Consider the following 15,280-nt stretch of genomic DNA (forward strand, 5'->3'; position numbering starts at 1 on the left):
TAAGTTAGGATTGGTTTTATCTTTGAGAAAAGAAAACTCCAAATACCAATGGCTTAAAGAATACAGAAGTTTGTATCAAAGGCAGAGTTAAGTGCTCCAGGGAAATAGGCCTTTATTCTGAATGGCCATGTGTTCAGCTAACTACTCCACATTAGCCCCACCTAGGGATTTATTCATTATGTTTACCTCTTTTCTCTCCACCTACCCACCCACCTATCTATCCATCCATCCATCCATCCATCCATCCATCCATCCATCCATCCATCCTTTTAATCTTCTGGATTGGCCACTGAGAGGGTTGAAATTTAGTTTACCAGAATATATCATTCCCTAGGAATTCACCAGAAAGTGTTCTTAACCAATACGCTGCAGCACACCCATGTGCCAAAACCAGGTGCCACCCAAGTTTGACCAATGTGTAAACGTGCTACTACCCGAGGAAAGTAGAACCGTCTGATATATAAGATGAAAATGGAATAGTAAAAGTCACCCTAAAAATCCTCTAAATTTTCAGCATCTGGGCACTTATTGAAATAAACTAAAAATGAATTTCTTTGTATTTGGGCCATGACCTTTTCTTTTCTTCCATGATAGAAGCCAGGTTCTAGTTGGGAAGCAGGAAGGAAAGGAGTACAGGGTGGCAAGTAAAATCTTTTGCCCATTATAAATAGCTGAATTTAAGTAACTCCAAAGACTGCATGCATTTACAACCTCCATGATCAATACTAGTTCTTGGGGACAGAAAAGGAGGTGTGAAAAAAATCTTATAAATTACAATGGTTTGTGGCCCTCCAAAGCCGAACCCAACGTGACCATCTCGCTCCTCAGTACTCAGTTCCCCTCACTGGATTGTCTTGGGCATCACAGGGGCAGCTCGGACATGGAGGAGAAAGCAAGTGTATGCAAGGCCAGTCAGTACAAAACCACGGCGAAGCACGGCTGTGACTCTGACTAAAGATTCTACAGCTCATGAAGCCGGGCAGACGGGTGGCCTGCACATGCGCAGAGGCTGCTGTCCGCTGCCTGGGGGATGCTGTTCACGTCTGACTCCAAGAGCTTCTGTGACGGCTCAGGCTTTGAGAAAAAGAAAGTTTCTAATTCGAAAAGTTATTCAGCACATCATTAATTACATCATGTGCCAAAAAGAAGAAACCATGACAATATCTGACTACCAGCTATTTTCTCTCAAGAAAAAGTTAAATTCACTAATTAAGAAATTAATTTCAGTTGTTTTACTTTTGCTGAAAAAAAGGTTTTAAATGACAAAATGTGATTAATGGGCATATATAATTTGACACACTATAATTTGTATAAGTAAATAAACATGAAAAGTTATTCAGTAGATACAATTTAACTTTTAGAACTTTATTTTTAACCTTCAATTTTAAGAAGGTTCATACTTACTCTTTTTATGTAGAAGCACAGCTATACATAAAGTACATAATATGTAGGGGCAATTAGAAAAAGTCTAAAAAGGTTCCCTAGGGGAGACAAAATAAAAGCAAGTTGAGAAAGTTACTACAACATCTATCAGATGAGAAATGGAATGGAGTCATTCAAGTGGAGGGTCGAGCACTGCAATCTGCTGAGTACTGGAACATCAAGTAAGTACCCCCCCGCCGCCACACACACAAAGTGAAATGAACAGGAGGCAGAAGAGGAGGCAAAAACAAACAAAACCACAGGGCTAAGTGAACTGCATGTTAACGGCCCGAGCGTCAAACACCGTGGCGCCCGGTACAGGGCTGCTCCCTGCGTGGGGATCACGGCTGCTGCAAAACTGGTTTGAGTTGTTTAATCCCTTCCAAGAGGGTAACAAAAACCGTATCTGAAGGCTTGCCCGAAACATGAAAAAGCAGAGAAGTAGAGGAATAAGTACTGTTTTTACGCAGAGTAGTAAGGTCCGGAAGCTTAAAAACATGTAAACCTTTTTCCTTTTAAACTTGATGCCTTAAAAGAGTGCCTTTGTTGGTGGTAACTAAGTGTGGACACATCATATGGATCCCCCCCCTTTATTCAAGTCCAGAATATCTGTGTAAATCAAACCATAAATGAAACACCTTTACTTCAACAAGTTGTTCAACAGATCTTCTCATACATTTCCAAGCTCAAGTTACACTAAAAACCAGTGTGAAGACCAGGAAAACCCTCACAGTTTCACCCTATTTTTTTAGCATCTGAAATCCTTCACAGGTGTCCTAAAAGAGGAAAAGGTCATGACCTACAGGTCAAGTCAATGATCATTAGGTGTTGCTGTAACAGAAGGTATCTAAATAACCACTAGGGGTACATATGGTGCAGGATAAAATGTGCATATTACTTACATGGTTATTGTTCATTTCACAAGATGAATTCGGAGCAGCATGAAAACTAGAATGGTCAAAACTAAAAGCTGTAAAACCTGTCTCTCAGGGATCTTGTCTCAAGTTAAACGGGTTTTCTGGAGAATTGTAAATAAAACAAAACTGAACTCGGTAAAAAAATTTAAAAAGGGGAAAAATTACAAACTAAAGTCAATACAGCCAACTGCACACAAAGCCTACCACCTCCTACAAGAAATTATTTTTGCCACTGATATGCCCAGCAACCACATAACTGTCCTAAACACAAAAACGGTGAGATTTTTTTCTTGCCCAAAAGTGGTTTCTGAAAAGGATAAATGCATTCTGACATACATAATTTAGTTTGCAACAAACCACAAAAGGGAAGAAGCTTGGGGGAGGAGGGGTAAGGCATATACATATGCTGCAATAATCCGACCAAATGCCATTAAAACACTGAGCTGGACCCTTCTGAAACCCTCAAAGGCTCTACAGTCTGCTAAAATGTTAAAGGTTTTGTTCCTCCCTCCCACTTAACTGCCCTTATTCTATCATCAATTCCATGTTCTATCTCACACTACGTTAAATGCAAAGGTGCTCAGCGAGTGAAAACTCTTAAGACTAAGCGACCGTGGCTTCTAAGTCTGGCCGCAGTCGTGAGCCAGGCATGCTCCGGCACAGACTCCTCAGGCTGCAGAGAGCTGCTGCCTTCATATAAACAAGGTTACATCCAATGTCAATAGAACGCCCCGGGATCGATGCAATGATCGATCAAATGAGCTTCCAGATTTCTCTCACAATGGACAGGGCCACATTTCTCAAAGGGGAATCAAATTCTGTTCCACTCATCACTACTACCAAACAGCACAGCACAAAAGGAAGTCGGTGGTGTTCATTAGAAAAGACAGAAGAAATTAGGTATAACTGCCAATGAACTGACATTAGCAGGAATCTCTGGTGAACAGACTTAGCTCAATTATAAATGCAAAGCCACCAGGGATTTTTAATTATTAAAAAGTAAACCATATGCCAGAGTAACAGAAGACAACTCAGTAATCAAGAATGGTAGGAAATGGTAGCTCTTAATCTGCTTCTATTCTTTTTGATACTCTCAAGACCTTCTCTTTGCAGAAAAAGCTATATGCAAAATAACAGTAAATCGGTAGAAATGATATAGCTAAACACGCTCCAACTACCAAATTCCTGTGTTTACATATTTACTTAGGAGATATATACATATACCTATATGATCTATATAATATATACATGAAATTTTAGATGAATACCAGCTTTGCTACTGACTTATTTTGACAAACCACTTACTTTAAGTGTTGATTTCTTTAACCATAAAAGAAGACCATGTTTGTCATTAATCAAAATAGACTTAGAAATGCCTCTGAGAAATGAGGAACTATTATTTAGAATGACAGTAATTCTCTTTGGTTTGATGGCTCTTATAGAAAGCACTTTAAAAAAAAAAAAAGATGTGGCTCATGCTGGTGATAGGGACACTAGAAGTAAATACCCTGTTTTATTTTCCCAAAATAGCCAGTTTAGATATACCGAAATATGTACTAGTCCAGGCCACCCATATACATAAAGAGGTTGTATCAAAGCTTTTCAAATTCATAAATCTAGGATATTTCATAGATGTCAAAACTTTAAAACATTGGAATATTTTACTATGAAAGCCTAAATAAATTCAAAAGGAAACAGAATATTGACTCTGTCCTCATACTAAATCAAAACCATAGTAACAACTTGGTCTAAAACACTGAACGCAAAGATTTACAACCACATGAGAAGGTTACAATTTATGAATGCATTTTCTAATTAAAAAAAAAAAAAAAACCCAAACCAAAACAGACACCTACATATAAGGGAAATTAAGTATGAAGCATTACATATTTTAGCACCAGGATTTAAATACTGCCATAGGTTTAGAATTATAAAAATCTGACTTTTAAAAAGATCAACACATACTAGCTGTTATTATAAAAGTTCCAAGCGGGGGCGCCTGGGTGGCTCAGTCGGTTAAGCGACTGCCTTCGGCTCAGGTCATGATCCTGGAGTCCCGGGATCGAGTCCCGCATCGGGCTCCCTGCTCAGCGGGGAGTCTGCTTCTCCCTCTGACCCTCTTCCCTCTCGTGCTCTCTGTCTCCCATTCTCTCTCTCTCTCTCTAATAAATAAATAAATAAATAAATAAATAAAACCTTAAAAAAAAAAAAAGCTATAAAAGTTCCAAGCGGCACATACTGTGAAATATTCCAAATGCTAAGTGCTGTAGCTCCTACCTTTCAGAAGTTTCTTAAATCAGTCTTCTTGGAATAGCTACGCCCGACACTGAAGTTCAAGTTTCAAGCCCACACCTCACCACTGTAGTTTGGTGTAGACTCTACCACAGTAGACACACTCCCATACCTTCCTCACCACTGTAGTTTGGTGTAGACTCTACCACAGTAGACACACTCCCATACCTTCCTCACCACTGTAGTTTGGTGTAGACTCTACCACAGTAGACACACTCCCATACCTTCCAACCATCCTCTTTACCTCTACTTTCTATGCTACCCAACCTCCATATTGCTGCCAGATTAATCCCTTGGACTCACAGATCTAAGTTATTTCACTTACTTGCTTTAAAAACAAAACAAAACAAAAAAAACCCAAACAAACCAAAAAAAAAACAAAAAACAAAAAACGCTTCAGTACTTTTCTATTAGCTAAAATCCCTTATTCTAGCACTGAGGATGCTAAATATAGTCCTAAGCTTCCTCCTCACCATATAGTCAAACCAAACTGCACTAGGCCACATATGCCATCATATTTGTCTTTGCTCATGCGGCCTGCCTTGCTTCCTTCCACTATACGTAACTGCCAAATAACACTTTTAAAAAAAACAAATGTTCTGTTAGAAATTTAAGAGGCCAAATAATGATAAAAAATTGTCAGGTAAGCAGTAGGAACGAGTGGTCAAATATTTCTTTCAAGTTCGTTCTGGATCTCTAGTCTAACAAAACAAACTCAGATTCAAACTACAGGGATACTAAAAGCAAAAACTCCAGAATGCCTCCCATCAGGAGAACCCAGGTGCATCAGTAGTACATAGACTCCGTGTGGTTAGCCTAACTGAAACTCCCCAATGCATTTTACTGCCCTTGGGCTTTCATACAGGAGGAATCTCACTCTTCCTCAGTCAGCCTTAGGACTTGATTAACATGTGAAGTCTCTCAGGATAACTTGCCAGGTTTTTCTTTTGCCTTAAAGGCTTCAGATGGGCAGCTTCTGAGTGCACATCATCAGGTTAGGTTCTCCCAGCTTCCAGTTTGGACTCCTTAGTTCAGAAGTCTCACCATGGGGCTAGGGGCTTGACGGTGCCAATAACTAGGGGTTACCACACTCAGCTGAAACAGAAGTATTTTGTGCAAAACTAGAAGACCCTACAAGCATTTTCCTAAGATGCTGCAGGGAAAAGGAATGTTTTCTGGAAAATACTAACAATTAAATGAAATGAAGTTCTATTTCCCACCTCCTCACCCCAATCAAACCAAAAAAACTATCAAAAATAGGGCGTTGACTCTTCATGGCAGGCGAGAATTCTACCACTGAACCACCAATGCCCCACCCTGGACTCTTCATGACATTATCACTAACTCTGGATTCAGCCAATCAGTCTTACCTTCTGATGCTTTGATCACATATCCGCCCTTTTCACCAGGAGGCACATTAAGCAACTGCATGATTCTGTCTAGTAGCCCATGGATTATCTCGAACCCAGGATTCTTGTTGTAATAAACAGCACAGAGATGCCTGTAGTTTCTTGCACCTACATCTGAAAAAATAAAAGAATTGGCCACCAGGCCACGGTGACCATTACTTAAGAAAGTACTATGGGCCTAAAAAGCATCTTTATGACACTTAAGAGCTAAAGCAAATACTTATAGTAAATTGGAAAAAAAGAGAGAGAGACCATTAAGTTCAAAAAAAAGTCAAAATTATATCGTTTAAAGAACATACAAAGGTTGGAAAACCATGAAGTGAAGAAGGGAACAATTATCACAAAAGTTAGGACAGTGATTACTCTAAGAGAAGTGATATGATGGGGAAGAGCCTTACAAGAAGTTTAAGATACTGGCAATATTCTATTAGTTTGGATGGCTGCAGTAGTATTTGCTTTACAATCTTCTTAAACCATATACACAGATATTCCTCACAATTACAAAATAGGAAGATAAGAATCACACCAATGTAAAAATAAGCTAAAAAAAACCCCCAAAAAACAAAAAAAAAACCTCTACAAACAGGAAAAAGACTGAAGAGAAATATACCTAAATGTCAACAGAGGTTATATTTGAGCAGAGATCATTTTTTTTCCAAGTCTCATCTATTTTCCAATTGTTCCTTGATTATTATGTAGTATTCTACTTTGAAAATCAGAACTTACAAAATGTACTATTTTAAGACAGACATGCAGCAATCCAAAAGAACCCTGCCGGTGACTGGATAAACAAACTGTGGTTCATCCATACAGTGGAATGAATACTACTCAGCAATAAAAAGGAACAAACTATTAACAGACTTGACATCTTGAATGAATCTCAAGGGCATTCTACTGAATGAAAGAAGCCAGTCTCAAAAGGCTACATGTAAGTGCATTTTTTGGACATTCTGGAAAAGGCAAAACAATAGCAACTGAGAACAGACGGTGGCTGCCTGGGGTTAGATGTGGGGGAAAAATGTGACAGGTGGGTTTTGGTCGTGACAGAGCTGTTTTGTATCTTGTAGTCATGGTTACAAAGATCTGAAACTTTATTAAAACCCCTTTTCAAAAAGAAGTGTATAGCGTATAAAGGTAAACTCAAACTCAACAGTGAGCATTTAATCTTAACAGATATATATACTTGTGGCCCTTTAATTCCAAAGGAGATGACTGCTCTGACACAAACACTGAATGAATACGGACTTCATTTTGCTGTTCAAATTACAGAAAGAATTACAAAATAGCATCTGGGGAGAACTGAAAATAATCTACTTTATATTAGCAGGTGCTGAGCAAAAGTTCTCCCACAGATTTATTCCCATAGCCATTTCCATAGACAAAATATAAAACGTCTTTTACCTTCCAGATATCCAGATAAAACACAGTATCTTAAGACACCATACTACTAAAGTAATATAAAAGGGAGCACATAAATGGGGCAAAAAGTGGAACTAACAACTGATTATCTACTATGTGCTAGGTACTTAGCACCTATCATTCTATCTATAATCTTATTTAATTTTCAAGACAATCATGTAAAGTGAGTTTTATCATCCCTATAAAATAGGATAGGAAAAGTAAGATGGAGAAACAATGGCTCAGAAAGATTTTGCCCAGGGTCAAGCCAACTGGCTAGAGCTAACTGTAATTAATTACATAGCTAATAAGTTATAAAAGCAGAAACGGACCAGTATCATCTGGCTCTAGAACACATGTTCTTTTACTAAACACTGGAAATCCCTAAGTCTCTAAAGGATTTTTTTTTTAAGATTTATTCATTTGAGACACAGAGCTACAGAGAGAGAGAGAGACACGAGCAGGCGGGGAGGGAGAAGCAGAGGCAGAGGCTGAGGGAGAAGCAGGCTCCCCGCTGAGCCAGGAGCCCGATGCGGGGCTCGATCCCAGGACCCTGGGATCACGACCTGAGCCGAAGGCAGACGCTCAACCATCTGAGCCACCCAGGTGCCCGTCTAAAGGATTTAGAGGAGAAAATCCCTGAAGGACTTAGATGAAAACAAATAATATACGAGCAAACTTATGGATAGATATACACCTACTTAATATAGTCAAAGATATAGATTCTTGAAATGGTTTTGATAGGACACATATTTTAGTATTCTCAAGTGTTTTACTTTTGAAGTCCTTAAAGTTTCTAGCATTCAACAATATTGTAATTTATGGAAAGTATGTTCGGAGTGAAACTTCTGACTGAACACACGTAGAGAAATAAGCCTTGTAACATTTCTTAGTGCCTTCTACATTCAAGGCCCTCGGCTCTAGGTATTCCTGGAGGGATACGGTCAAAGCCAGCTCCGGGCCTGCACAGACTAAGCCCTCAACAATTAATTTCTGAATAAATGAACAAAGCCTGCAGAGGGAGGTAAAGACACACATAAAACTATTACACAGACCAGGCCCAATGTTCTGCGTGGAGCACTGGGTGTTATGCACAAACAATGAATCATGGAACACTACATCAAAAACTAATGATGTAATGTATGGTGATTAACATAACAATAAAAAATTAAAAAAAAAAAAAAAGACCAGTCCCAGCCAGTGGGCCACAATTTAAGTCAGCACAAGAGCCCACTGATGTAGGAAAGGGAGTTCTGTACCACTGTCACTCTCTCTCTCATTTCCACTTGCAAGAACAAGGAAATCTGGTGTCTAAATGCTCTAATGGAAGGTGTAAGAATAAAGATTAATATTAAAACCAGGCAGGCATAAAACCTCACTAAACCAACCACATGCATAAACTCAAATGAGGGGCTTGATTTCTCCGTAGGAACACACACACATGCTCGCGTATACACGCACACTCCCTGAAGGGAAAAAATGAAATGAAACAGAACTAAATTATCCCTTTCATATTACTGACTTGCTCCTGGGTATCTTTGCCATATGGTACCCATTTGTTGGGGTCACATGCTTCCACTTTAACATACAAACATGTATTCAAACTACTTTGTTGTTCCATTTTTGCTGGGAGAGAAGAGCCCAACAGTAATGCCAACATTCAGAGAGCTTAGCAACGTAAACTGGAAGCTTTATTTTGGTAACCTTTGTGCCTTGGAATACTTCTTTCCTGATCTCCCAAACTACATAAAACTTACCTTTCTGATAAGAGGAGCAACATCTGGTTTAAAGACTTAGAATTTAGAACAAGTTGAGTGATTCTGATAATTAGAATGATGAACTTACAATAAAAAATACAGGACTTAAATTATACTCTATTCAAGAAAGGTTTCAGGATGTTTGCATAACACACATACACAAATGAGCTATGTATTCCTGGATTCAATTCTGCAACATTTTTAAGAAAAGCCGCAGATTTTTAGGGCCTTATACTAAACCCACTGTAAGAATTAGGCTATTTAGGCAGCCCCTCCAACTCCCACCATTGATTGGCCATTTTTTTCCACATTTCCCAAGCGTTATCACTCCCTCTAGACTTGCTTCCTCCCATCTCACTAAGATATTCCCTTTGCTGTAGCCGAACTGAATTAAAGGAGGAAATAACCACATATTCAGTTCCACCCATTCGTCCTTGGAGAAACTGCTAGGTATAGTAAAATTCTCATTTCCTCATATTTTGCACTGAGGGACCATATTACATCACAGGAAGTTCACTCACTGAATGCCACAAAGTAAGAACTATTTAAATTTCATGCCAAAAACAAGGGTTTGTTGGAAATGCCTCAGTTCTTTATAACTCAGTTAACAGACCTCTTGTGTCATGCCATCAAACAATTCTGCTTTTTAAATGGGCCTGCCAAGTATGTCAGCCTAAATTACCAATGTATTTTGCAGACTTCAAAGTACTGCCCGGAGAGGCTGATCTAAACCACCCAAGGCGGGGAGGTGGGGGGGTGGCTACAATTCCATAAGCTGAAAGAAAATGCCAAATGATTTTTTTTTTAAAGAGGATGGGAAAAAAAGAATGGTACATGATGTCCCTCAGTAAAGTAAAACTACTGCCTATGACTCAAATTTTTCAAATGGGCTCTTGCTTGGTGTAGGGCCTCTTTCACCAAAGTACCGATGATAAGAAGCAAATTACGGTGTTATGTTATTATATATGGACCACCTGGAAGAGGGCAGAGTCTTCAAGAAAATGACTCCATCTCTATTCTCATATTCACCTGAAGGCCCAAATATAGATGCTAGGAGAAAGCCTACTGAAAAACCAAAAAGACTTCCAAAGTAATCAGTGGCTGATATGGAGCACAAGATTAGTAGTCCGGCCAAGACTGAGAAAATAAAATGAATCACCCTAATTTTTAATCCATTCCATCAAATACATTTCTTTAATATTAGTACCCAAGACACTATATAGCTAATGTGGCAAATTTTAAGTATCTCCTGAAGAATTTCAATGTAATATTAAATGATTCACAAAAGCTACAAGAATCCTGTGAAGATCTATACCTTAAAAACTATCTAATGTGTGAAACAGGAACCTTTACACACTGGTGGTAGGGCTGCAAGTTGGTAAAAAAAAAAAAAAAAACTTCTTTGGAAGAGAATTTAAGACAGCAAGCATTTAATATGCTTACCTATGGACTGACCAATTCTATTTCTACAAATACAAATTAGTATAAGGGTACAAGGACATTCATTACAACAGACATATTAGCAAAAACCTGGTAGCAATCTAAATATTCATCATAATAGTCTGAATTATAATGTAGCCATACGATGGAATATTATACAGCCATTAAAAAGAATGAGATGGACAGAATGTGTTCACAGGGAAAAGGTAAAGCATAGGGCAGCTAAAGCATAATTCCATTTGTGTAAACACTAGAAAGTAATTTTTGTAAAGATTTTATTTATTAGAGAGAGCAAGTGCAGAAGTGGGGGGGAGGGGCAGAGGGCAAGGGAGAAGCAGATTCCCCGCTGAGCAGGGAGCCCGACACAGGGCTCGATCCCAGGATCTTGGGATCATGACCTTAGCCGAAGGCAGATGCTTAACCAACTGAGCCACCCAGGCACCCCAACACTAGAAAGTATTTATCTGTATCTATGGCTATGCAGAGAAATGTAAAACATATGGTTGCATATGCATAGAAAATATCTGGCAACTAATTGTAAGAGTAGGATTAGGGAGAAATTGGATACATGATTTTTTTTAATGTGAAAAGAATAGAACTGCTCTTAATATATATCTATAAAGTTCTTAAAGGTAGTACAAATAAATTTTATGAACATAAAACTTAAGAAAAATTTTCCTTAAAATTTCTGTACTGTAACACCAAAGTACAGATGTTTTTTTCTTTTTTTAAGGTAATGCTGAAAGCCAAGAAATTAACGTGAGGGGGAAAAAAAAATCTATGCCCTTCTCAATGCCTGAAGGAAAAAGTTATAACCTTATGGGTTGGCTTTTAGTTAACATAAACCTGGAATAAATTTTTATCTATTAAAAAAATACGGTATGCAATGCATGACAGAGCATATTATACTCACGTTTGCAGATTTTAACTGTGTGAAACCAAATGTACTAAAATAACTTTCCATATTAAAAATGATGTTATTTACAGTTAAGATGCCATCATATAGGAGAATGATGCTACTTCAAATATTGTTAATGTCAATGTTCCTTACACCCATATTTTTTGAATTATTAATTGGAAATTCTACATGCCAAAAATATGAAGTAGTAAAATTAAATTAATCCAGACTGATGACATAAGCTCTCTTCAGAAAACTGCATTCCACATGTGGATGCTAGATAATCTTCCATTATTTGATGGCTACAGAATTAATGGACAATTTCTCAGAGCTTAAGTATTTCACAAGCTCATAATGAAAACACTATTATTGAGCTCTTTATCAAGCAAAGAATTATAGAAAAAACTATAAAGATCTGGCCCCCAAATTCAGTAGGTTACAAAACAAGACAGATCCATGAATGGTACAGAGAGCAAATTGGAAGAACAAACTAAATCACAGAGCAGTGACTTATTTATGTTCTACACAGCTATGGTGGCTGCCCAAGGAGGAAAAAGGAACAAGAATCTTACATATTGTGATTAACATTAAAAGAGGTTCTGAATTTCCACATTTAAATAAGTCAGGGTAAAAAGTAGATCCTTCTGATTTAGAAAAGCTACAGGAAGGGGAGCCTAGGTGACTCAATCAGTTAAGCATCTGACTCTTGATTTCTGCTCAGGTCATGATCTCAGGCTTGTCGGATCAGCCCCACGCTGGGCTCTGTGCTTAGCGGGAAGTCTGCTAGAGATTCTCTCTCTCTCCTTCTGCCCTTCCCCTTGCTCACATTCTTGGGCCCTCTCTCTCTCTCAAATAAATAAATCTTTAAAAAAAAGAAAAGCTTTCGGAAGTATGTGAAATTTTAGAAACTAGGAGAACTATTTGGGGGTGGGGGGAAGAGAAAATGCAGCTTGTACCAGGACTGTAGCAATGCTTTGGAGAAAGTAGGAATGGTCTGAGCAAGAAGTGAAGGCTTGAAGTGAGCTACGGCAAGTGAGGTAGCTGGAGCCCTCCAAGTGGTCAAGGGCCTGTAACCTACGCCATCTACTACAGTATTAAAACCCAAAGTCTCTTAAGTGCCTAGTTCAAACTAAAGGGCATGATGATTTGATTTTTCAAGATTCTCTACAGATATATGTCAAACTGACAACTGGATGACTGCATCATACTAAATCTAAGTACCTTTACAAAGTCAAACTAAGTCATCTTTCTCAAGCTATGGTTCCTTTTAAACTTAGACTCAACCCGGTGATGTGTTTTCTCCTGCCACCTCAGTGAGCTTCTAGGCATGCTGCAGCAGCCTCAGGGACCATCATGGAATAAACTGTGATGGCAGAATTCCATGTGCTTTTAATAAAAAGCCCGAAAGTTCGACTTTGCAAAATATAGTTGCTTTTCTGGGCACAGAGATTAGCAATTTACAAGTAGGTCCTTTGCTCCTCTACAGTAATTTACTATTTTGTTTACAGTTTAGTTATTCTTGACATTGAATGAAAGTAGGAACAACTGAAACCAATCAAGAACTCACACAGCAGCCTGATTTGATAGCTCCAGGGCCGCTTCTACTGACTTCCGCCATAAAGCTGAAAATGTACCCCACAGCAGAGTCTGCATTTAACTTCTCGTTCCAAAGACACATGCCACTCTGCCCAGAAGGGACAAATCAGCTTAGATGCTGGGAGTCATGACTAATTTTTAACAATGCGGCAGCAACTTTGGATCTTACAGCTCAATAAATGCAGTGATTGGCTCAGCCTTAAAGAACCGGAATGTGTTGGACTCTGAGTGGAAGTCTTACTATCTGAGAAGTGTGCCTGACTTAGTCACTAAAAAGGCAGTGGGCCTGACGGTCTCACAACATGGACAGCCGGTCAAAAGGTCCACAAGAGCATAAGAAACTGTCCAATGAGGTCAAGCATGAAAACAGGGGCTAGTAAGCTTTCATTTACCCTTACACAAATATAAGTCAAACAAAATTTGTGGGAGGCATACTGAAATCCAGCATAGATTCCTCTTTCTTTTCCATTGTGGAAGATACGCTTGCTACACAAAACTGACAGGAGGCTGAGTCGGGGTTTTCCTTAATGTTAGAAAACAAGTCAGCGGCAATTGTCACTCCTTCTCTGTGCTATCAAGGGCCCCTTGCGCGCTCCCTTGGAGTATTACCTATAAAAATCTGCTCACGAGTCTCCCTCAAGACTGGAAACTGTCTCTCTCATATTCCAAGCAGACCCTAGCAAAGGAAAGGAACTCAAAAAGACTTTTTTACCAGTGCAATGAATGAGACTGTCTTGCTCACTCTTGCCACACATCTCTGCCCCTTCTGAACCAGTACTTTGGGTATGGCCCCCACTAATGAAAATCTAGGATGTTACACATTACTGGAAAACTCTACCATTTCACTTTTAATGGTCTAGATTTTTCTTTTTCAAAAACAGTTTGAATATTTAGGAGGAAATGGCTAATATAAATCCAATAGAAAAATGCTTACTGGCTTAAAAGGCAGTAAAAAATTTGTGCTCAATTCATTGAAGAAAAGTGGGTGATGAATTACTGAAAACACAACATTCCTGAAAAACAAAATAAAACAACAACAACAAAAACCACATTCCTGTTTTTAAGTAAATTTCCCCATCAGTACTTTTTGGTTTTCATACCCTAAAAAAAAGAGATAGTGCACAACAAAAGCCAACTAAATCAAGTTAGGATAAAAATGAGTCCCAAGTGCCTCATCTTTAGTGTCAGCAAGGTGACATTAACCCTTTAATAGCCAAAAGTTTCCAAGTCATTCTCACAGAAAATTACCATAGACCAGGATGCTACACATCTGGCCTTAGGAACTACTAATACTCTAACGGTAAAGAGCAGACACCAAACAGTGATTATGTGGCTCGAACTTTTCAAAATGCAATTTCATTTAATCCTTACCAAAAATCTAGTAAGTGCTATGGTCATCCCCATTACAACAGATGAGAAAACAGGCACAGAGAGATAATTGTCCAAGGTTCAGCAGCTCATAAGTGGCAGAACCATTACTCAAAACTACTCTGGCTGTACAGTCTTGAATCCACGGTGCTACACTGCCTTTCCTACAGAATCCTCTATGTATACCGAATGCCAAGTAGGGAGTCTGCTTGAACATATGGAGAATAATCCATCAGAAAAGCTACTTGTTAGCACATTAAATCCAGGCCTAACTAAAGAGAAAACCCACTCTGAAGCAAACTTAGGTTTTCAAGATGGTAAACTTATTGAGCACACTTACCTCTTCTCATTCCTCAAATCCCACTGATGGGACAGAAAATTTTGAAGAAAATAAACCATAAGTGCAAGACAACAGGCAAAAGTAGGATCAGATAAAAATGTGCCCATAGGGAAGACAGCAAAATAATCACAACTAAACACCCAAATAAGAGAGGTCTGCTACAGAGAGGGAAAACTATTCTTTCTGATGAAACGAAGTGCAGCAGAAATCCAAATCTGAGTTAAAAAGTATAGGACTGGCTTTCTGGGGTTATCACCAGGGTGACTTATTATGGCCTACAGCCTAGTACTGCACAATAGTTTGCTCTCAACAGGCGAGGCTATCTCCAAGCATGGGCCTTGGGGCAGAGTGGAGTCTATGTCTGGGCCTTTTCAAAAGACACATGAAAGAAAAAATAGTGACGATATCCCTAAAAGGACTGCAATACAGTCAAGTGCTCCGTG

At 38.8% G+C, this 15,280-nt stretch overlaps 1 protein-coding gene across 2 annotated transcripts in view; it reads right to left on the reverse strand.

Annotated features, from left to right (window-relative positions):
- FARSB (phenylalanyl-tRNA synthetase subunit beta) overlaps nucleotides 1-15,280 on the reverse strand; it is a 68,368-nt gene that overhangs the window by 14,936 nt on the left and 38,152 nt on the right. For both annotated transcript variants that reach the window (XM_027591282.1, XM_027591283.1), the window contains one exon: nucleotides 6,002-6,154. In XM_027591282.1, coding sequence (XP_027447083.1) covers nucleotides 6,002-6,154 — 153 coding nt within the window. The remainder of the gene's footprint in view (nucleotides 1-6,001; nucleotides 6,155-15,280) is intronic.

Source organism: Zalophus californianus, chromosome 3, assembly GCF_009762305.2.
Source record: "Zalophus californianus isolate mZalCal1 chromosome 3, mZalCal1.pri.v2, whole genome shotgun sequence".
Classification (NCBI taxonomy): Eukaryota; Metazoa; Chordata; class Mammalia; order Carnivora; family Otariidae; genus Zalophus; species Zalophus californianus.